This window comes from Chelonia mydas, chromosome 24 (genome assembly GCF_015237465.2).
Source record: "Chelonia mydas isolate rCheMyd1 chromosome 24, rCheMyd1.pri.v2, whole genome shotgun sequence".
Lineage (NCBI taxonomy): Eukaryota > Metazoa > Chordata > Testudines > Cheloniidae > Chelonia > Chelonia mydas.
This window is the reverse complement of record NC_051264.2, coordinates 5,069,406-5,091,816: the sequence shown is the minus strand read 5'-3', so window position 1 is coordinate 5,091,816 and position 22,411 is coordinate 5,069,406. Positions and strand designations below refer to the sequence as shown.

The following is a 22,411-nucleotide window of genomic DNA, read 5'->3' as shown; positions in this document are numbered from 1 at the left end:
CTAGCGGGCTTTTTAATCTAGCAGACAAAGGCAGGACAAGATTCAACAGGTGGAGGATGAAGTAAGAAGAAATCAGAGCGGAAACAAGGTGCACGTCTTTAAACTGTGTGGGTCATTAACCATCAGAGCAGTTTGGAATTCTCCCTCATTTGGGTTGATTTCAATCGAGATGAGATGGTCTTTCTAAAAGCGCACAAGTGACTTAAGAGTCTATCTCCCTTTTTCAGAAGCCACATTAGGATTTAGAAGTCTAAAGCTCATTGATTTTCAACGACACTTCGACACACTCAAGACCCAGGCCCTCCAAGGTTTTTAAGCGCCTGACTCCCATTGATTTAAGTGGCTTGTTCAAACCTAAAAGCACAAAGAAGGGAGCAAATGCCACAAAAGGGTTCCAAAAAAAAAAAAAAGAAAGAAAAAAGAAAACCTTATAGATTGCTAGCACTCAGGAAATGGAACCTTTTTACCCTGCACCTTGGGCAAGTCACCCCATGCTCTGTGCCTCAGTTTCCCCTCTTGCTCTTTGTCAGTCCTGTCTCTTTATGCCTGTTCTACACACAGTTGTTGTCCCAGTATAACTAAGCTGGTTAGGGATGTGATTTTTTTTAAATCAACATACTTATACGAGTACATAATGTGGACGCAGTTATACAAGGAAAAGGTGCCTTATAGTAGTACAGCTTCCTACCCTACAGCTATACCAACATAAAGTACCTTTCTATCACTATAGCTGTGTTCACACTAGTGAGGCTGTACTGGTTTCACTATACCGGGCTAGTTAAAGCAGGGCAAATTTTGTGCGTAGACAAGGCCTTAGGGGCATGTCTACACAGCAAAAAACCACCCTTAGCAGCAAGTCTCAGAGCCTGGGTCAACTCACTCGAGCTTGCGGGGCTCACGCTGTGGGCTAAAAATACCAGCATAGACATCTAGACTCAGGCTGGATCCTGGGCTCTGAAACCTGGCAACAGGAGAGGGTCGTGAAACCCAGTCTCCAGCCCTAGCCCAAATCGCTAGACTGCTCCTTTTAGCCTGAGTTGGCGGAGCTGGGCACCAAGGTGCGCTGCCACGGTTTTGAGGTATTTTTGAGGTGCAGTCTGTATGATCCAGATCCTCAAAGGTAACGAGACATCTAATTTCCACTAAAATCAATGGAAGTCAGGTGTGGCGAGAGCTTTGAGGAGCTGTGTCCAAGCTCTGTGGGAGACTGGCAGCAAGAGAACATGGCAGAGACTGGGGCAAGCTGGGGTGAGATTTTTTACACACTTTCCTAAACTCCTTTTACCATGGGAAACTGAACAGTTGCTCTGCCCCTAACCAATTCGGCGCTGCAGCCAGATTCCCACTGACCATGTGACCCAGTCACCTTTCCATGGGGAGGGACACGTCTCCCACCTGCCCCAGCTCCATGCAGTAAGAATGAGTCACCAGTCACAGTGCGTTAGAATAACATCACCCTCCCAGTCTCCACCCTGGCAGCACCAGTGGGCGAAGCAGTTGGGGACTAGGATGACATCACCACTTGGCGCTGAGTCACGGTGTAGGCAGATGGTGGCAAGGAAGGTGTGTGTGTGGGGGGGGGGGGGGGGGAGAACAACACTTGGCTGCTCCATCAGCGTGATCAATGCAGGCCGAGTAATTGCAGCCACTTAGTGCGTGGCTGAGGTGCGATTGCCTCTTCCATGCTCTGCTCGGAGGGTTATTTTTGTGTGTGGGCTCAGTGCAGAGTCATGTAGCTAATAATAATAATAATATCCCACCTGGAGACAGTCATCTAAAGCTGGCAGGGCCCCAAAGTGCACCACAAACACCACATGGCCAAGGAATTGGCTGCTGCACCGGGGATCAAACTGGTGACCTCCAGGGCTGAAGGCATGAGCTGAAGAGCCACAGCTTGAAAGGGGGAGTTGTAATTACGGATATCCGCTGTGGCTCAGCATGGGGGGGGGAGGGAGGGGATCTGTAACACACGTTCCCCCGTGGGTTACAATTGCTCCATCTGGCACTGAAATGCTGCTGCTTCTAGGGTGGAGCGTGGCGGCTGTCGAACAGCACACAGTAACGTTGCGCTGGGATTGTTTCACATGGTGCTGAAATGCAGCCACCTCGAGGGTGGAATGCACTCACAGTGTAAAAAAAAAAACAACCCAGCACTCAGCAACACTCACAACAAGTGATGTGGGAACCTGGCTCAAGAGGCTCTGGTGGAAGGTCACTGACCCACTCATTCCCCTCCACCCCACTGGCTCCTCACCCTATGCTGGGCCACAGGGTGGCCCTACGCCCGCCACCGAAGCAGATGGAAAGGGACTAGAGCCCAGCATTCTCTCCAGCTGACTTTGGCCTCTGCTGAGCGTTGGCGGGGGGGGGGGGGGGCGCGATCTCCCCCCTCCCCCGGCACCCACACCCTTCACATGTGGCACCACCGCTCCACCACAATCCTGTACTGCAGCCCCCTCTACCAGTCCAGGCGGGGCCACTCTTGAGTAGCGGCTGCCTATCACACCACGGGGGGTGTGGGGGGGGTTCAATACAGGGAAACATGCACCAAGCGGCTGGGGCATTGAGATAAATGGTGCAATTTGCCCTAGCAGCTTAGATCCACAGTTGAACCCCGGGCTGCAGAAGTGAAAGGCTCATTCACCCTCCCTCCCCCCACACCGCTCTCCTGGGCCCTTCTTAGACAGGGGATAAAGCAGCAGTAATAATTGATTGGCGTTTAAATCCACCTGTTGAATGGAAAGGCACCCACTGTCACCCCCTAAAACCAGCGAATAGCACCACCTAGTGGCAGCAAGGGCATCTCGCAATTTGATGCTTCTCTTCCCATTCGCCCTCCCTTAGCAGTTGATGGGGGTGACACAAAGGACGGGTGTTCAGAGCCCTTTGTGCACCAGCAGCACACTGCCCCTGGAGCTGAAATGCAGCCAGTTCTGGGGTGAAGCAAAGTTCGCAGCCATTTGGGACGTGCATGGCACACACACATGAATCTGAACGGCAGGTGGGGAAATGAGCTTCCAGGCCACTCCGTGTCACACCACCCCACCTCACGGGCAGCCTCAGCAGAGAGAGACGGAGGCTTGATTGTGGAGCCTGCACTGGGGGAGACTGCACCAACTCAATGCTTTGCTGTGATTTACAGTAGAATGGCAGTTTTCCTTTAACCAAATAAAAACATACATTTCCAGCTCTCCTGGCTGAGGAGTAAAGCTTGGAGACATGACTGGAGTATGAGCTAAAGGCTCAGAGACCAGTAGGCAAAAGACAGAGCATCCCAATAATCTTATTTTGTAAATGGATGTCACAATATTTTTTGAGGCCAGCCACCTGATTTGTAAACGCTTGGGATCAATCCCATGAACTCCCCCCCTCATCCCTAGCTGGGGTCCCTCCAGGACAGCATGCTTTGCTCCTGGGGGGCGGGGGTTTCTTGCAAGGTGTTGCCCGTATGCCAGTCCCCACAGAGTTTGCGATCTGGCATCCTTCACCACCACTATGTTCCATTTTAAATAGGAACCTCAACTCTTCCTCCCCCAGATCATTTATGCTGGGGAGTCCATGCCACTGACCCCTGGAGGACAACAGCCTACTACCTCTGCCACTTAGAGTTATCCACTGGAGTAGGCGAGGCTCATGCTTTTAATGTGGAAGGTCCCAGGGTTCTGACCCCGCTGATGAGCCTGGTGGTGTGTGCTGAAGTCCCACACCCCATGACAGAGAGAGGGCAGCAACAGGGAAAGATGTTAGATATTTTATTTAAACTTTCTTTTTTAAACACACACACATTCAAAAAAAACCAAGACACAGTCGAGAGCAGATTTTAAAAGGCTCCATGATATTTACACAGCGTGGGGGGGGTGCCAGGTTCAGAGCTGCACACAATCCAACCACAGCAGACAAAGGAGGGGGAATAAGCCACCACCAATTACCCCCCTTCCTGCTCATCACTGGTTGTGGCCCCAGCAGACAGGCAAATGACCATGCAGACTCAACAGCCCAAACTCCCTTCTCAGCCCAGGACCCTCTGGGACAGAGCACCGGGGAAGTTTGCCCTGAAGTTCCCCATTCTTGGCTCAACCAGGACTCAGTTTCCGAGACTGGATCCAGACAAGGGCATGCAGGGGTTAGCACTGCTTAAACTAACCAGCAGCCCCGGCTTGCCCTTTTCTACACATAGAACTGAGCATAGCTGCAGCTACACCAAAGGCTGAGTGGGGCTAATCTCCAGGTGGGCGAGACTGCATGGGGCAATTTTAGTAGGATCAGTGCTGAAGAGAGCAAAGCTTTGGCTGCGGGAATGAAATGACACCACTTTAAGATTCCAAGCCAGCAGCTACACAGTTTAAAGCAGGGGCGGGGGCGGAAAGAGCATCAAGTTCTTCCTTTATCTTGAGTCCAAGGCTCTGCTCGGACAGCAAAGAATAGAGCCGGTTCTCCACTCCTGGCAGGAAACAGCCCCGCCTCTCGGGGGTGCCCTTGGCTCTCGGCATGTGACGGAGACATAGAGCTGGGTGAAGCCAATGGGAGTCGATGCTCAGCCCCTCTGGAAATCCTGCTCTAGCGGGGGACCAAAACAGTCGGACATGGGTGCCCAAAACGGAGGCACCGAAAACCATGAATCACTCACCACGTCAGTGGTCAGCCTGCGCCTTCCCTTTGGGAAGCGACAAAAGGCCGTGGATTCCGATCCCATTGATACTGGAGTAAATCTGGAGTTAACGCCGCCAGAACTCAAATCTAACCTGACTCAGGAAGGACCAGAAAACTGTCAGCCAACCTGGGCTGGGCTCTTAGTGTTTCTCATGAGATCAGTGGGGCTCAGCCCCAGGGCTTTCAGCAGAGTCACTCTGGATTAAGACGGGTGTAACCGCACTCTGCTTCCAGCCCACCTCACCGCAGACAGAAGAGCTTGGTGATCCACAATAGACTCTCCCCAGTGTCCCAATCAGACCTGTCTAGCAAGCCTGCCTAGCAGCCACACCTGCAGGGTTGGGCCGTCAGGGCCCTTTGAGTCTTGTGTGAATGCACACACACGCACTAGGCCATTAGGGATCTTTAAAGAGGTCTTTTTTTTTTTTTTTAAGGAGAGGTAGGGCCAAAGGGAAGATCCCCACAATATGTCTACTCCCATTAGAGTAGGCCCTATATAAACATACATCCAATAGCATGCGGGAAGGGAGGGGCATGATACCAGAGGAAATGATGATTTCAAATAGATAACACCCGTCTCCCCAAGGAAACGGTGGTGGCCTAGTTACGTTTATATAGGAGTTACATTAAGTACAACAGTCCATGGGTTGCGGGAGGGAACAAGAGACAGGGAAACGACAGGATCTTATATAACACATGCTCCGACACCCCGGCCCCCCTCACAGGGAAGCAGCCCCGGTGAGGGACGACAGCAGGGGTCCGCCTGCCTCTGGTGCCTCCCGTCAGCATCATATGTTCTGGCAGCAGGGAGCCTGTTTCCCCTCCTGGTGAGTGGGCAGGACTTTGACAGGGTCAATGGCCGTGCTGGACCCAAACTCTGGCTCCTGCTGCCCGGTCATCTGCCTCTGCGACACGATGCGGTAGATTTCTGCAGGAGGGAGAAAGAGCAACCCCAGGCGGTGAGGGGGAGTTCATGTTCATCCCTTCCCACCCTCCCCCCCACAACATAGGCCACAGTCCCCACCCCACGGGAGCCAGGCGGCTGTGGGCCCCGTACCTGCCAGAATGCTGTGGAAGGCCGTCTCCACGTTGGTGGAGTCCAGGGCAGACGTCTCGATGAAGGACAGGCCATTCTTCTCTGCAGGGACAGGAAGCGGAGGGTTCAGACGGACGGACACACCCAGCGGAACTCCCAGGCCACTGGCAGTTCCCTTTACCTGGCCCGACAGAGCCCCCTTTAATCCAGCCCAGGTCCAGATCCCTTCAGGCCCACCCCCATGGCCCTTGCCTCAGCTCCCTCCCCAAACCCCGCACTGCAGTAACCAGCTGCTAGTGTGACAAGCCACCCTGCTGGGGATCAAACCGGGGACTTCCCAAGCCAACAGCAGCATGAGCCAAAGCGTCCTAGCAGAGGGTATAACCATTCATCTCCTCCATGGGGCAGAAGGGAGGGGAACCTGTGACACCCACTCACCAGGGGGGTACCCTGCAACGTGCCCCTCTGCTCGATCCCCCTCTCAACAGACCCCATCCACCCACAGCTGACTCCTTTAACTGGCCTCTCTTAGAGGAACTGGTGCAACCCACCGCCCAGCAGACCCCATTGCTCATTGGCCAGGTCGGGCTGGAGATGGGACCGTCCCGCTGGCTCCCCAGCTGGGGTATTCCCTCCACTCCCCCGGCCTCCAGTTCAGGCCAAGAGGTGAATCTAGCTCTGCCTCTGCCCTGGAGCCTGCCCCCCCCCCCCCAACTGTGGCTGTCCAGAGCCCCCCCCTCCGAGTGCCCAGTCACTGGAAGGCAGTGCCCTCTGGACGCTCCATCCATCCATGTCTGCGATGCCGGGCACATCCTCGGGTGAATGAGGAGGTGCCCGCTGCTGATTTACATGGACAGGGGGCGGGGGCGCTGAGCAATCCCCATCCCTCCCCCATGCCCTTCTCCCGACGTCCTCTGCTAATTCACCTCCATCTGCATTAGAGCAGCCCTGCCCCCTCGTCTGGGCCGTCAGCCCCCTCCAGACAACTGCTCCCCGACCCCCACTCATGCTGAGGAGCAGGGCTGGCTGGGCAGGCCCAGAGGCTGGGGTTTGGGAAAGTCTCTAGGGTGAAATATGGCATGAAAAGCCACAACCCAGACAGACTGTGCTTCCCACCATGACCCGGGGCCCTCTCAGTGCTGCAGGGCAGCAGTGGGGATGGAACTGGGGCCCCCCACACCCAGGCCCCAGCTGAGCTGAGGGAGAATCTCCATCACTGGCGAGGACCTATGACACATGGTTATGCAGCACCAAGGCCACCCAGAAGAGGGCGGTGCCCTGGCTCACTCATGCGCCCCCCCCCCCCAATTTTCAGCAATATTGAAAAGCAATACAAACCTTGCCAGGATTCCCATGCACACCAGCCAGCTGCTACCCCCCCCCCCCCCGAGTATCACCCCCATCATTTAACCCTGCCCCACTGAACCCCAGCCCTATCCCTTCCCGGGATGCCAGCCCCGTCTCCCTGCTCTGCATTCGATCCAGTGAGTAAAGCAAAGAGAAACAGGAGGGAATTCCAGCTCTGTTCTCTCTGCAGCCCTGGGGCAGCTCCTGGAGCAGGGGGGGGGGGGCGGGGGCCGGGCCCGTACCTGCAAAGCTCTTGGCCTCGTCGGTGGGCACGGCCCGGAGGTGCCGCAGGTCACTCTTGTTGCCCACCAGCATGATCACGATGTTGGCGTCGGCGTGGTCCTGCAGCTCCTTCAGCCAGCGCTCAGCGTTCTCGTAGGTCAGGTACTTGGCGATGTCGTAGACCAGGAGGGCACCCACCGCACCCCGGTAATACCTGGGTGGGAGAAAGAGTGGCGGTGTTGTCACGGGCGAGGCAGGAGGCACAGGGGGACGGAGTGGAGCAGGTCAAGCTGGATCCAGCCCAGACAGGGGCTCATTCCAGCGTCACAGGGGGAGCTGCTGTGCTGTGAGAATAGTGGTAGCCTGGGAGTCAGGAGTCCTGGGTTCTAGTCCCAGCTCTGGGGAGGGTAGTAGTGTCTAGTGGGTAGAGATTGGGGGGACTGGGGACTCCTGGGTTCTATTACCAGCTGTGCCCAAGGTGACATACCAAGCTGTGCCTCAGTGCACAATTAGCCTGTGTAACTCACTGCCACAAGATATCACTGAGGCCTTGTACCAGGCTGCTTTGCCCCTTTAAGGGCCAGCCAGCCCAGTTCAGTTATCACACACAGCTACCAGGGAAGGGAGGACGGGATTAGAAAATGCCAGCGAGTGGCTCAGTTGTGGAGGGAACTGCAGAGGAGACAGGAAGCAGCAGTATTGAAAGGAAGGGAGTGTCTTTTAAGCACAGAGAGTTAAGGGGGGCTGGGAGCTGTGGTCCAAGCAGCAGCAGGTGCTGGCTGTTGTCTGAGACAGCATCCTGGACTATCTGAACCTTCGCTCCGATTCAGCCTGTCAATTTCTATGTTACTGTGTGTGCTAGACAGCGGTTGTGTTCCACCCCAGAAGTGGCTGCACTCTGAAGGGATGCACTGCCTGTGCAACCCAGGCTCTCGGGCCAAATGCTACTACTCACGCTGAAGTGATGGCGCGGTAACGCTCCTGACCCGCCGTGTCCCAGATCTGAGCCTTCACGGTCTTGTTGTCCACCTGGATGCTCCGGGTAGCGAACTCCACCCCGATGGTGCTCTTGCTCTCCAGGTTGAACTCATTGCGGGTGAAGCGCGAGAGGAGGTTGCTCTTCCCTACGCCGGAGTCCCCGATCAGCACCACTGAGAGGCGCAAAGCGCAAGGTTAACAATCGGCCTAGGGCACAAGGGTGCTTGCAATCTTCAACTCTCACCTGACATCGGCTGATGCAGAGCGAGTATTGTCCCCATTCTGCAGCTGGGAAAACCGAGGCACGGAGCAGCAATTTGGAGCACACTCTCAGGGCCTAGTCTACCCTGGCATTGGCCCTGAGCAGCTACACCAATGCAAACCCTTCCTGTAGGTTTTGCACCAGTGCAGACAGTAGCGGGCAGCAGCTTTGCCTGTCTACACTAGGGGCTCTGGCCACGTGGCTATCCTGCCGGATTAGCACCAAGCGCTCTCCGTTCCATGGCCCGGCGCCACTGAAGTCAGCAGGGCCTGCTCTGACTCATGCTGGGTTTTGGCCCCCAGAGCAGCCCAGTGGTATAAAGCCATGGCCCCCCAGTGCACCTTGTCAAGGAGCAGTCCACAGTCAGACCCTCGATCTTACTCCAACGCGTCCCCATCTGCTGCTGCTGTCTCAGGGAGCGTGTGGCCGGGATCAAGGGGAGAGGCGACAGTTCCAGCAGTTGGGTTGAAAGGGACCAATTCTAATTGGGTTGTAATAGCCACATTAGACCACTGCATTTTTTAGACAACAAATCTTGTGCCTTGCCGGGGATCAGACTATCTGTGTTTCTCAAGGACCAGTCTGTGGACCCGTGCCAGTCCCTGAGATCTCCCTGACACAGTTTAGAAAGGCAGCCAGCCAATCCCTGGTATCGAAAAGACTGAGAAACACTGGACTAGATGACCCCTTGTGGTACCTTCTAACCCTCTGGTTCTATGATTCTATGAAATGTGACCCCAGAGCAGGGATGGGGGAGAAGCAGCCCCTGTTCTCAGATATTGGAACCAAACAACTTATGGCCATTTAAATAACACCACAAACACTCAACAGGCTTTAAACAGGTCTCAGGAAAATTCCTGCCCCAGAGCTGGAGAGATTGCAAAGGTTTCAATCTTCTGCCTCCTCCCCCTCAATAAGACACACCCAAAGCAAGAAGTTAGCACCTGATGCAAATTTTGAGCCAGGGTTTGGGGTGGATGGAATCTGACGGCACACTATAAGTAGCAAGAGGAAGGAGGGTCTTGTGGCTAAGGCGCTGGGTTGGGATTTGGGAGACGTGGGTTCCATTCCCACTTTTGCCACTAACTCCCTGTGTGGCCTTGGGTGAGTCACCTGGTCTCCCTGGGTCAGGTTCTGATTTATACCACAGAGCAGCGTGAAGGGACCTTACAGCAACTGGCCGTGTACAGTTACTTACACGGTCACTTCACCCTGATGTGTAACTCCAACATTCTGACCTGGAGCAGCTACCATCCGGTCAGTGGCCTGCATGGAATGAGTTTGCTGGGCCTCAGTTCTTTCCGGACATGCATCAGAAACTGCTGCTATCAATGGCATACGCAGCCCCTGCCCTGAAGAGCTTACAGTCTAAACAGACAAGACAGATGGGGAAACTGAAGCACACAATAGAACAGGGACTTCCCCGAGGTCAGAGCCTGGACTAGAACCCAGGTCCCCTGAGTCCTAGATGTGTTCTAGCCACTAGGCCACACTGCCTCTTGAGGACGAAGGCCTCTCTTGCCACAGAGAATAGTGGCCTACTGCTGCTGCCAGCTAATGGAGTTGCTACTTTATCTCAATTAGCAGAGAGTCCTGCACGCTTGATGCTGAATGTCCAGAGGGTGGGTTACAAAAAGCATTTCCTACCAGTCCCAGCTTAGCCCTGTTCCTGGAGAACCCATGCATTAAAGTGCCTCAGTTAAACAGTGGCGCCAGGGGTTTTCTCTCTGTGGTTTCCGTATCAAGTTTGTTCAGTTTATGACTCAGCAGAGAATGATTTTTCCAACCACCGGATCTGCAAACCCAGTTTGGGAGCAGAGACACAAAACTGCTCTGTCTCCCCCACAAACCAATGCTCCAAGGCAAAGCGGTGTGTGTGTGTTCGTTCATGTTCATGTGTGTTCATTCAATTAAACCCAAAGGGGGTGAATTCCAAACCGAACAAAGGAAAATACTTTTCTCCACACACACCTACAAGAGTTCTGTGCAGGGTTAAACAAGGATTCGACATTTGTACAGAGGGTTAGACAGGAAGATCCAGAGTTAGAAGATTGAAAGCTTTGGAAAGGACAGACATCTGAGAACTATGAACCAAGTTCTAGCTAAGGGATCGTGGTGGGGGATATCATCAGAAGCAGATTACAGTCATGGCAAAAATTCTTGCCCTTCTCTCTGGCACTGGCCACAGGACAGTCTCTAAAATGGTTATCTGGCTCCCGTTCTCTGAGCACCTCACAATCTCTAACATATTTCTCCTTACAACCCCCTTGTGAGGCAGGGAAGTGCTATTATCCCCACTGTATAGATGGGGAAACTGAGGGGCAGAGCGAGAACAAGTGACGTGCCCAGGGTCACACAACTGTGGCAAAGTAGAGAATTGAATGCTGGTCTCCCAAGTCCCAGGCTAACGCCGTAACCACCGGGCCATTCTTCCTCACTGGTCTAATCCACTCTAAATTACTATGTTCCCAAGAAAACCCATTTCGGGCTCCCTTTTATCCCCAGAAGTGCCAAGGTAGGTGACTGCTTGTTTGCCGAGTCAGAAGACCAGACTCCAAGCCACAGGGAACAGCGAGAAAGTTTCATAAAAATTACTTTTTCTGACTAGAATCTCTTTTTAAATAAGCCCCAGATAACCAAGTAACACAGGGCCGGGGCGTGGGGAATCGCTTGACTGCAAGTGAATGGCAGCAATCTATGAAACCTACTGTCGTGTGAAATTAGTTGCTGTTATTAGGAAGGTCATTTGGAAGGCACAGAAGCATCATGAATGATTGCAATATTTTTTTAAAGGTAGGACGTAACTGGGAGGGGCTGGACTTTGGAAATCCAGAATCAAAAGTCGCCTGGTGTTAGATGGAGGCCAGGGAGGTGGCTGGTTTCTTGGCATATCAGGAATGGGAATTGTACATGGTATGATAGCATCAGGCAGCAAAAATACAGACACAGGGGCCCGATTCTTATTCATGTTAAGGCCCCTTTGCACAGCTCTGGCCTTGCTCACTCAACCTAGGGGCCATTCACATCACTGGTAGCATAAAGGGACTTTAAAGTAAGAATCAGACCTCTAGATATCACCACCTAGCTCTCATCCAGCATGCAACGGAGGGCAGTATCACTATCCCCATTATACAGATGGGGAAACTGAGGCACAGCAGGGGTTTGACCTGCCTGTGGTCAACCAGGAGGTCAGTGGTAGAATTGGGAATATAACCCATGGTCTTCTGAATCCCAATCCAACGCTTTATCTACTAGGTCAGGCTGGTTCCCATAAGTAGAAGGAGTCATCTGAATATTTCACACTGCCTACATGGCCTAATGTACAGACCACTGAACTGGAATTCAGAAGACTTTTCTTTCTGTTCTCAGCTCTGCCACCAGCTTGCTGGGTGACCTTGGGCAAGTCCCTTCCTCCTGTGGCTTGGGACAGAGCTGGCCAGAAAACAGATTTTCCATCCCGCAAAAAATTTCAAGACTTCGGGGGGGGGGGGGGGGGCGGGGAGGGGGAGAGGAGGTGTCCTTCCTGATTAAGAAAGAAAGAAAGTAGCAGAAATGTTTTTGGGCAAAACAAATTTCATTGTGCTTGTGACCCTTCATACTAAAAACGTACATTTCAAAATGAACAGTGCTTTTGAAACGACAAATCAAAACTTGCCACGCTGCTAGCATGGCATTTAGACATTTTCAACATGCCTTTTTAAACATAAGTGTCCAGATTGATCGGATTTTGCCAAAACCTTCTGGTTTGTTGAAACTGCATTTTCCAAGGGAAAACTGTTTCCAGGAAAGTTTTCCAAGGAGCTGTATCCAGGAAGTGACGAAGCCTGCACGCACACTTCAGAAGAGCGCACACAGTCACTCCAGAAATGAAGACACTACAGGAATAAACCGGAGTCAGTGAGCTCTAGCAGGCCGCTCTGGGATTTGCCAATCAGCTTGCATCCACAGGAACGTACCACTTCCCCTTGCTTAACCGCGGGGCTTCCTCCAGTTGCTGGTACTGCTAGGGTAACAGGTGATTCTGCCAAAGGAAGTAATGCTCATGCCTTTCCTCTCTGCCTAGTTGAAAGGCCTGAACAGATGGCTCTCTCCCCATGCTACAGGTGGGTCAAGTTGAGGAAAGGAGAGATGACGTGACCAACCTGGGACAGCAGACCCCACTATACATACCCCCAGTAAGAGTCCCTGCCTCTGAGAGCTTACAGTTTAAATAGACAAGGCAAAATGTGTGTGGGGAAACTGAGGCACAGACAGGGGACATGACTTGCCCAGCATCACCCAGCTGGTCAGTGGCAGAGCCAGGAATCTAATTCTCCCCTCCAGCCTCTCAGGCTATGTCTACACATAGGGCAGCGTGCAGAGCACAGGCACGTAGCTACACACCGCAGGGAAAGGCTCTGGCACGACACTGCGCTGCTAACAATGGCCGTGTAGATGTAGGAGGCACTGCCTGGGTGTGTACAGAGCTGGGTAGGATGTATAACCTCGGGGTTCGAGTGTCTACGGCCCTCTAGGGTACTCACCCAAGACATCTACATGGCTATTTATCCCCTTGCCAGCTGGGCCTGCAGCGTCCGTACTCAACACGCCAGTGTAAGCGTAGACATGCCCTCAGACACACAGGACTTGGGATCGAGTTGGTCTTCCCATGAATTAGATATTCAGTGTCTTCTGCCAAGATAAATGGCGACGTAGGGTGCTTCCGCGGTTCCAATCACCAGAGCCACTGAGCAAGGGTGCCCCCAGAAATATTTCACGTGGCCCAGGGCTCCCCGCCCCCTTCTCCCAGCCAGCCTCCCCGTGCTTGTCGCCACTCCTGAGGTTGACGTGACGTGTATACGGCTGCAGACGCCATTGCAGGGGAGCACCTGGCACCTGAGCATCCCCTGGGAAGGAGGGAAGTCATTGCCTCCCCCACTGTACAGATCAGAGAGGTTGATTGTGAGATCTCTGGACACCTGAGAGGAGGGAGAGTCTCCTACCACACATAGCAGCTGCCCTCCAATACAGCGACAATCTCCCACAAGGCAGCACACCTGAAGGATACTGGGATGCCTACCCACAATGCAACATGTTTTGGCCAAGCCGAGCAGCACAAGCAGCCCAGTGTGAACCCCCAAAATAGCTGTGCCGATGGCCAACAAAACTATTCTCCAGTGCAACTGTCTAGTGAAGACCCAGCCTGTGCAACTTGACACACATGGAGTCCACGACACAGCAGGGAGTTGACCCTGCGTCTTCTCAGTGTTCGGCTAGGGTCTTAACCACAAGGCCATCCTTTCTGTCCTCATAAGCCTCTTCTAGCTGCCTCTATAACCATCACTTCCCCCAAATCATACCCATTTCGCTAGCTGTTTTCTTGGGTCCGCTCTGGCCCAAGGAGAGGTGGAACAGCGTCTTGCCTATGCCTTTCAGATGATTGTCCAGGTTTCGCACGTCCCCTAAGCACCGAACGGCTCCGAGCGCCCCGCTCTGGTTTCGTTTGCCGTATAAGAAGTGCTCGGATCTAACTCTTCTTGTTTGTCTCTAGCCCACGGGGGAGTACTGGGGATTGAGGCTGCCATAATTTGTCACTGCCTAACTTCCTACCTGGTGACAGGAAAATGCATCACCGTGGTAAAACCTCAGAAGATTGGGTGGGGAAAAGGAGAAAGCTCCAGGTCTGAATTCTCACTTATGGTCTGGTCTGGGCTGCACCAGGCTTTTTACCAGCATAGCTCTGTTGGTCGGAGGTCTGTAGGAGTGATCCTTGACAGACATAGTTGTGCTGGCAGGGGTGTGTGTGTGTGTGTAAGCTTGTGTGTGTAAGCTTGTGTGTGTAAGAAGTGCAGCTGGAATAAGCTGTGCTGGTATAAATTGCATCTATCTATGAGGACTTTGCCAGTATGGAGTGTATCTAAGAACTCAAGTCACTGGCTTTGTACCTTTGGATACATTGTGAAAAACAATTACTCTTACTCTGCACTTCTCTAGCCACCTTTCATGCAGAAAGTGTCTTACAAATGCATGAGACACAATTCCCCTGGGTAGTTGGGCCTGTTTCCCGGGTGGGGAAACCGAGGCACTAATGCAACTTGCCCAAGGTCACGCAGCCTGTCAGTGGCAGAGCTGAGAAGAGAATCCAGGAGGCCTGTGGTCTCTCTGCTCAAGATCCCCATGCCGCTTGCGTGCAGTAGCAAAGGAGACAGGCAAGAAGGCAGGATATAGGGGAAGAGTGAAGAGACTGAAAGGGGCGCAAGAGTGTGATTTATCAGAATATGGCTGCAAGGGAAGAGCGCTGGGGCACATTAGCTCATTGTCCTCAGAGGTGAGGTGTGAGCAGTGGGCTGGGAGCCAGGAACTCAGAGCTGTAATCCCAGCACTGACACCCCCATGGTTGCAGGATCCTGGCCTCTGTGCCTCTATTTCTCCCTTGGTGAACCACGGACGATGATTCTGACCCCCAATTACAGCATGGGTTTAATTTATATTTGCAAAGTAGTTTGAAATCAGAAAGGCCCATGTCAGTACTGCAAGTTAGTACGTTGCAAATGAGGTTATTAATATGACAAGCTTGGGAGTCCAGAAGGTAATCGAAAATAGCTTATAAGGTCACCTAGGAACTATGGTAAGCCCCAAGCTGTTCACGTGGCCATTTAGAATGTCACAGCAACTGTGGGAATAGACTCAGATCCCCTGGCACCTAAATCGAGGCCCTACCTTCTGATTTAAAGGAGAATCACCACTAGGTGTTAGCAGTATAGGGTCCATGACTTACAGCATTGTAGTTCTGATTCCATCCAACACGCAGAGCACATGAAGAAGTGAAAGCACTGCAAAGCAGGCTACACATGAAAAAGGTATGTGGTCTAGGGAAGGCTACCTAGCCTTGAAAATAAGTGGTTATAGGTTCAAGTCCCACTTGATTATTTATAGAAAGGGGTAAAAATGCTCTGACTGGTGCTTTGCCGGAGACCGGAATAGTCCCTTCTGGCCTTAACCTCTGTGCAATCAGATTTTAATAACTTCCATTCTGCAGCCACCTTGCAAACCTGCGAAGAATTCACCCTGCCTTACCCTTCACTCTGCAGTGCCTTTTGCACTGAATATCACGTGTCCTTCAAAGTCTCAGTAGCAGGGACCGTGGATATCCTTGAGACTCCATTGGAGATAACAATGGATACAGCCTTGAGCTTACAGGAGCACCAAGGAAGAAGTGGAGACAGAAGGATTTGAAGAAAGACTGAATTCACAGCCCCTTTGCATGGCCAGAACAATATAAGAATGGCCAGATTGGATCAGACCAATGGTCCATCTATTCCAGTACCCTGGGTCAAACAGTGGCCAGTACCAGAGCTTCAGGGGGAGTGTACAGAACAGGGCAATTTTGGAGAGATCCACCTCGTGTTCCCCTCCCAGTTTCTGGCCCTCAGAGGTTTAGAGTGGCTGGATTATGGGATTGCGTCCCTGATCCTCTTGGCTAATATCTTATTAGCTTATCTAGTTCTTTTTTGAACCCAGTTATGCTTTTGGGCATCACAATGTCCCATGGCAACGAGTTCCACAGGTTAATTGTGCGGTGTGTGAAAAAGGACTTCCTCTTGTTTGTATTAAACCTGGTGCCTATTAATTCCATCAGTGAAAAACAGCCATAAATTGGGGAGAATGGGCCCAATTCTGATCTCACAGACACGGATTTTAAAGCGTTGCAACTCCACTGATTGCAATGGAGTTATACTCGATCACCATGGGGGAACCGAGATCGGACTCAGGTCTCATGTTTCCTGCCTATGGAGCAACCTGCACAGAACTTGGAGGGAGGAGCAGAAGTTGCAGGAGGAAAGAGTTTGGAGGAGGTACCTGGAAGTCAGTCTGTGTGCACATGGCTAGCATGCTAGCTGCAGCATTTGTGTGAACAGCTCTCTTAAGAAACAGTTTGAGAAATCTGGAGGCCTCTCATGTTATTACCCAGTGTGTAGTACCTGAAACAGACTCACAATGGAGATTTAGTGCCTTATTCTCGTTTATATTCAGGCCCCATTTACAATCCTCTGGCAGCATAAAGGAGCCTTCAAGAGAGCGGTGATGACAGTTGTACAGTAAGGTCCCTAGAGAGGAAGGATGTCCCAATGGTTAAGGTGCGAGCCAGGACTTGAGACACCTGGGTTCAATTCCCTGCTCTGACTCTGCGGGTGACCTTGAGAAAGTCATTTAGCCTCTCTGTGCTTCTGTTCCCCCTGTGGCACAATGGGGATAACAGCTCTGCCCTGCCTCACAGAGATGTTGTGAGGATAAATACCTTGAAGATGGTGAGATGCTCCAGTATTACTGGGATGGAGCCAGTTACATATCTTAGCACCTGTTGCCAGAGGGGTGTAAAGGAGAATCAGGCCATAGAGCTTGTCCACACCCAGGCTTAACTAACAGTGGGGTTGTTTTAAAGTCGACCAATGAAAACCCTGGTTTATAGCAATTTAGCTCAAGTCGATTTCTTGCCTGTGAAGCTATTACATGCTGCCGCCTCCTATTGACAAGGAACCCCCCTCAAATCCCCTTTACCTTCAATGGACTGGCATCTACAGAAGTGGGGCATCCCCAACTCTTTTACTAGCGATTGGGGTGAAGTTTGAGTTCCATTGGATTCGTATGTTTCGGGCACTGCAAATACCCCAGGGTTTTAAATGCCAGGGTGTATGGAAGCCATGAAATGATTCAATTAAGTGAAAATGAGCTGGGAAGGAGGCTCTCTTCATCAAAGCAGGGATTCTGTCACCCGCTATCTTATCATTTACACCGGTGTGAAATGCTGCCATGAGGGAATGGCAGCATTTTGCCTCAGTGTAAAGTGACTCCATGTGAAGGTGTGGAGCAATGGAGATTCAGGCCCAGGGCATCCTGCTCTCATTTCCCACCTTTAGGTCAGTTTCCCCACTGCTCATAAGAGCGCTTCACAAGAGGCAGGTGTGTCCAGGAGGCGGGCCAGGAGCTGTGCAAGGAGCTGCTGGTTTTATAGGAAACCACCTGAAAGGCACAAGCGGCTTGAGCCATTTATGGCCTTTCAGAGAAGTGACTCAGCAGGAGCGGAGCATGATGACTTAATGCATCCTGGACTCGATTCATCAGTAGATGATATCTTGCCAGTCCAGCCTCTCCTTACCTCCCGACCCTTTCTCTGTCCTCATTCATCTGCGGCTGACTACCGCTAGATGATTGCTAAACGGCCCCATGGCAGGCACGTGGAACTTCATGGCAACAATGGGGACACAACCCAGGTCCTCTAGCACAAGAGCCTGCCACCTGAGTGACAGGAGGATCCCCATCAGCTGGCAGCAGTAAATGGCCTATGACACAGAGTGGAGCAGTGCTGGTTCCATCCAGCAAAGGACAGTGGCACACATGCGATATCATGATAATGTGTTGAAAATCTACGCTCAAAGCCTTTTAAGTCCCCATAGCCTTTGCTGGAACTTAAAGATAGAAGAAAAGCCAGTCAGTTGGCGGTCAGAGACACACACAACAGCAGCAGCAGCTAGTGCCTGATATCCACGGATCTCAAAGCACTTTGCAGACATTAGTGCATTAACCTTGGCATCCCCCTGCGGGAAGTCAGTATAATTCCCATTGCACACAAGGGGACGCTGAGGCACAGAGCATTGCTGGGACTTGCCCAAGTCACCCAGGGACTAGAGCTGGGAGTTGTAGAACCCAGGAGTCCTGACTCACAGCCCTGTGCTCCTGCCACAAGCCCTTCCCCTTCCCAATTGCAGCAGAGTTAGTGACATCACTTGGTTCAGTATTACTCACTTAAAGAAACCAGCATCACCTCTGTGCTTTGTGCACCAGGTCAGCTCCGAACAGGCTAGTGAAACCTGCCGGGTTCTGGGAGGGGCCCACGGTGCCGGGGCAGGCAGATACCAAGGGGATGGGCACTGCTCAGACACTGGGGCTGCGTGGTGCAGGGGGAGGTTTATGTGGGTTGAACTGGGAGGCTGCATTGAGCAGACTGGGCCAGCAAGGGGTTTCCCCCTCATCACAGCCCAGCTGGGGCATCCCCCATTGATTTTCCCTCAGCCTTTTCACACACACTATCCATGCCCCACACCCAGGCCAGTAGCCAGGGCAGGGTAGCCAGTCCAGAGGGAGCCAGAGAGAACCACAGGGGCTGTCAGTGTCCAGCAGCCTCCATAAAGTAAGCCACCCACCCACCCTGCTAGGACGCTCTCTGGGCCAGGGCATCTTTCCATTATATATTTGTACATGCACCTAGAACGCCCTGTTTAGGCCACTAGCGTCACCAATGTCCATCACTTCCCACCACCGGCCCCCTGCAATGCGCCTGGTCGTAAAGGACTCTTGCCTCAGTGAGCAGCCCTCTTCCCATCTCCCCACCCCCAGCATCCAAGCAGGTGCCATAAAGTCAAGGGGATGCCCCCCCCACACACCCAATTCTGGGTTCAGAGCAATCCATGCAGGTGGCTTTTTTCAGGTGGGATCATGGATGATAATTATTTGCATTGCAGTAGCGCTGGGAAGCCCCTGTCTTGGCCCAAGATCCCACGGCACTAGGTGCTGTATGAATACAGAACAAAATGACACTCCCTGCCCCGTAGAGCTTGCAATCTAAACATGGGCCCTGGAAGGGGGATGGGGAAGACAGAGTTAGACCAGCAGGATCCAAACCCCAAGGGTAGCTAAGCCAGGGGGCTCTGGTTCCGGGCCATCTCCGAGAGCAGCCGAGACTGGTAATAACTCATCTCCCAGCCCAGGCTGGGCAGGTGCCTCCCAGGGATGGAAGCAGTGAAGCCCGATTGCAAAGAAAGCCCCAGGAGGAAAAGTTACCTTTAAAGAGATAATCATACTCATCATCCTTGCCACGCATCCTGCCGCCCGCTTTCTAGGTGAGGCTTCCTCCCTGTGCACACCTGTGCTCTGGTCCCCCTGCCCCCAGACTCTAGCAGGGCTGATCTCAGCACTCTGGGATTTCCTGGGCTGGGCCAGCGACCCCCCCCAGGGCAGGCCTCACCAAGCCTTCCCTGCACACCCATTGGTCTGCTGCTCTCCGCCTCTCCTGCTCTGACTGGCCGGCGGGGCTGTCCCTTGCTGGTCAGGCTGGCAAGGTACTCACCTGGCACAGGTATGCGGGGTGGGGCTTGCATGATTTTTTTTTAAAGGAGCCATGTCTCTTTTTCCCTCTCTCTCTTTTGGGTGTGATGGGAGAGGGTCAGGAGGCAGAAGAATGGGGTGGACAGAGCAGGGAGGCTGGCTCTCTCCCCTAGCTGGCAGCCTCTTTGAGGGAGAACTTGTAAAGCACACCCAGTGTCTGTCATATTCCTTTAACTCTTTGTCTTGAACACGCAGTCACATGGGGGGGAGAGATGGGGTGAGGGGGCTTTTGTGTGACTATGTTAATAAAACGATCTGCGCACCACTGCCCCTGCTGGATGGAATCAGAACTGCTGGTCTGTGTGTCATAGACCCTTCACTGCCCATGGCTCCTGAACTAGGAGGATCTTTGTTCTAGCTGCGGTGGAGCAGCAAACGCACACCTGTGTGCTCACACACATGCATACTCCCTCGCACTTGCACTCTCATGTGCAGGCACATACGCATTTGTTCATAGAATCACAGGGTTAGAAGGGACCACAAAGGTCAAGTAGTCTAACCCTCTGCCAAGACGCAGGGTTTGTATGTTCACTTGCACACTCACACTCATGTTCACTCACTCACACCCTTATGTGATTGCATACACACTTGCTTTGCACACTTGTGCGGGTGCACTTGTACTCACTTGCACTCACACAGGTGCACACTCACATGCACACATGCATGCTCAATCATACTTGTGTGCATGCACACATCTGTATGCACACGTTTACACACATGCATTAATGCTTGTGCACACACACACACACCACGTGGCTCTCACCAAAGTTTTGGGTTTGTTCCAATTAGCCCCAAAATTTCAGCACAAAGCCAGGCTGAATCAAGCCACTGGGCTTGGAATGGTTCCATCGACAAGCTCTAACCCAGCTCCCCTGGGCTGGCTGGGAAGCAGGGCCCCAGCTCTCGTCTCCAGGAGCCTTGCAGCTAATCTGACCAGACTTTCAGGTTGCTGGCTCATCGTGGGCCCCTGAGGCTGGTGTCATTAGCCAAGGTCCCTGCAGCTCTAGGGAGGGGCTGATTGACATGGCTGCTCCCTGGGAAGTGGGTCTGTATGCAGTGAACTATGGTACAAACTCTGGCCTCCCTCCCTCCCCCAGCCCCTATCCTGCCAAGTAAGCAGCTCAGGCCCCCCGTAGCAGACCAACACTAAGGAGCCCCCATGGGCGAGATACAGTCTCTCATCCCCCATCCCTTAGCATAACCAGCTCCTCTTGGGCTGCTAACAGGGCTTGAACCCAGGACTTTCAGCGCTCAAAGCAGGGAGCTGCAGCCAACCTCTCAACCTCTTCCATGGACCAGACACTAGAGGGCGACAATGAGACGCCCTCAGGGCTCCATTCGTTGAGAACGGCGGATGACTTATCAACCGCTTCTTCACACTGGCCGCTAGAGGGCAACAAAGAGGCAAACTCTGAGCTAGGACAGCCCTTGGGTGCTTAGAGTCGGACCCCCTGTTACCCCGAGCTCTGGGGGAACACCCACGACTTTCCGTGTGGCTGACCAGCAGGCTTTGAAGTCTGAGCTTAGAGTCCCCTGATGTGGAGTGCAGACTTGTGGGCCCTTTGGACTGGCTGCCTCTGTGCAAATCATGCCCTTGGTTCCCCCTTTTTTCTCCTGGAGAGGGGTCCTCAGCGCGGGAATGGCCCTGCTCCCCAGCAGTGGCCTGGCAGGATGGCAGAACACTCTCCAGTCGTGAGTGAATGAAGTCTCCCAGCGCTGCAGGGAAGCGATCTCCATGGCCCTGTCGCACCAGGGATGCTGCTGGCTAGTTAGGACAGGACATGAAGGACAGCACTGTCTCCCGTTGAAATGGCAGGGGGCATTCTGAGGGGGCAGCGTTCTGTGGTTTGGATGGGGGCACTGGATGTTCTGGGCCTGGTTCTCCGTCCCCGCCAGGCTCTGCTGGAAGTGCAGAGGGGGCTTAGAGTGGGTCGAAACAGCCCCCAGAGAATCCCCCCTGTGCGAGCGGGCCTCCCCGTTCCATCTGAGTCAGGCCAGCGTCTGGAAGCGACACGGGGCACGACCCGCATTGCTTGCCCGAGCCACCTGGGCCCTGGGACTGCAGGGGGCCAAGGGAAAGCACCAGCAGCGTGGTGCGGGCGTGTAGAGAGGGAGGGAAAGGAGGCGTGAAATCCTGACGTCAATTGTAAAACTCCCATTGACTTCAATGGAGTCAGCATTTCATCCTCTGGGTGTGTGCGCGTGTGCATGTCTGCGTGTGTGTGTGTCTGTGCATGCGTGTGTGCCCGCGTCATGCTCTGGAAGGACCCCCTCGAGGGGTGAATTGGCCGCTCAGTCTCCATGGCCCAGTCTGATCTCAGCTTCCCAGCTGAAACGACCAGTAAAGCGCTAAGTCGTGCCAACGGGGGGGCCAGTTATTGTCATGTGGACGCTGTCTGGTGGACCCTAGACAAGGGGTCTGATTTGCCTGGGCTGGGGCTTGGCCTGTGATTGCTAATACTGAAGCCCAGCTACCGCTCCAGTTCCCAAACGCCTGGCCCTCTGCTTGCCATGCTCTGTGCTGCTAAACTCTCACTGTCCCCTCTGAGGGCAGTGCGGACGGGGGGCCCAGGGCTAGCCAGCCGTTGTCCAAGGCCTGGCTTCTTTAAGAACAGGGGTTCAGAAAGGCTCAGCAGACCAAGCTTGGACCAGAGGCCAGCGACAGGTCACCACCTCCAGTCCTGAGCATTATCAGGGCCTGCTGTTAGCTCTGCCAAGAGAGATTAAAGTCAGGGGAGGTCTGCAGGTAGGGGGTCTGGAACCAGGTGAGAAAC

The 22,411-nt window shown here is 53.2% G+C and overlaps 1 protein-coding gene across 1 annotated transcript; it reads right to left on the bottom strand.

Annotated features, from left to right (window-relative positions):
- Positions 1-3,736: 3,736 nt before the first annotated feature.
- LOC102937282 (ras-related protein Rab-11A) lies at positions 3,737-19,568 on the bottom strand. Its single transcript, XM_027826986.3, has 5 exons — positions 19,314-19,568; positions 8,211-8,406; positions 7,276-7,469; positions 5,708-5,788; positions 3,737-5,578 (listed from the first exon to the last, which is right to left on the bottom strand). Exons 1-5 carry the CDS (start codon positions 19,351-19,353, stop codon positions 5,439-5,441), a joined length of 651 nt encoding a protein of 216 aa, XP_027682787.1. The 5' UTR covers positions 19,354-19,568; the 3' UTR covers positions 3,737-5,438.
- Between the last annotated feature and the right edge of the window lie 2,843 nt (positions 19,569-22,411).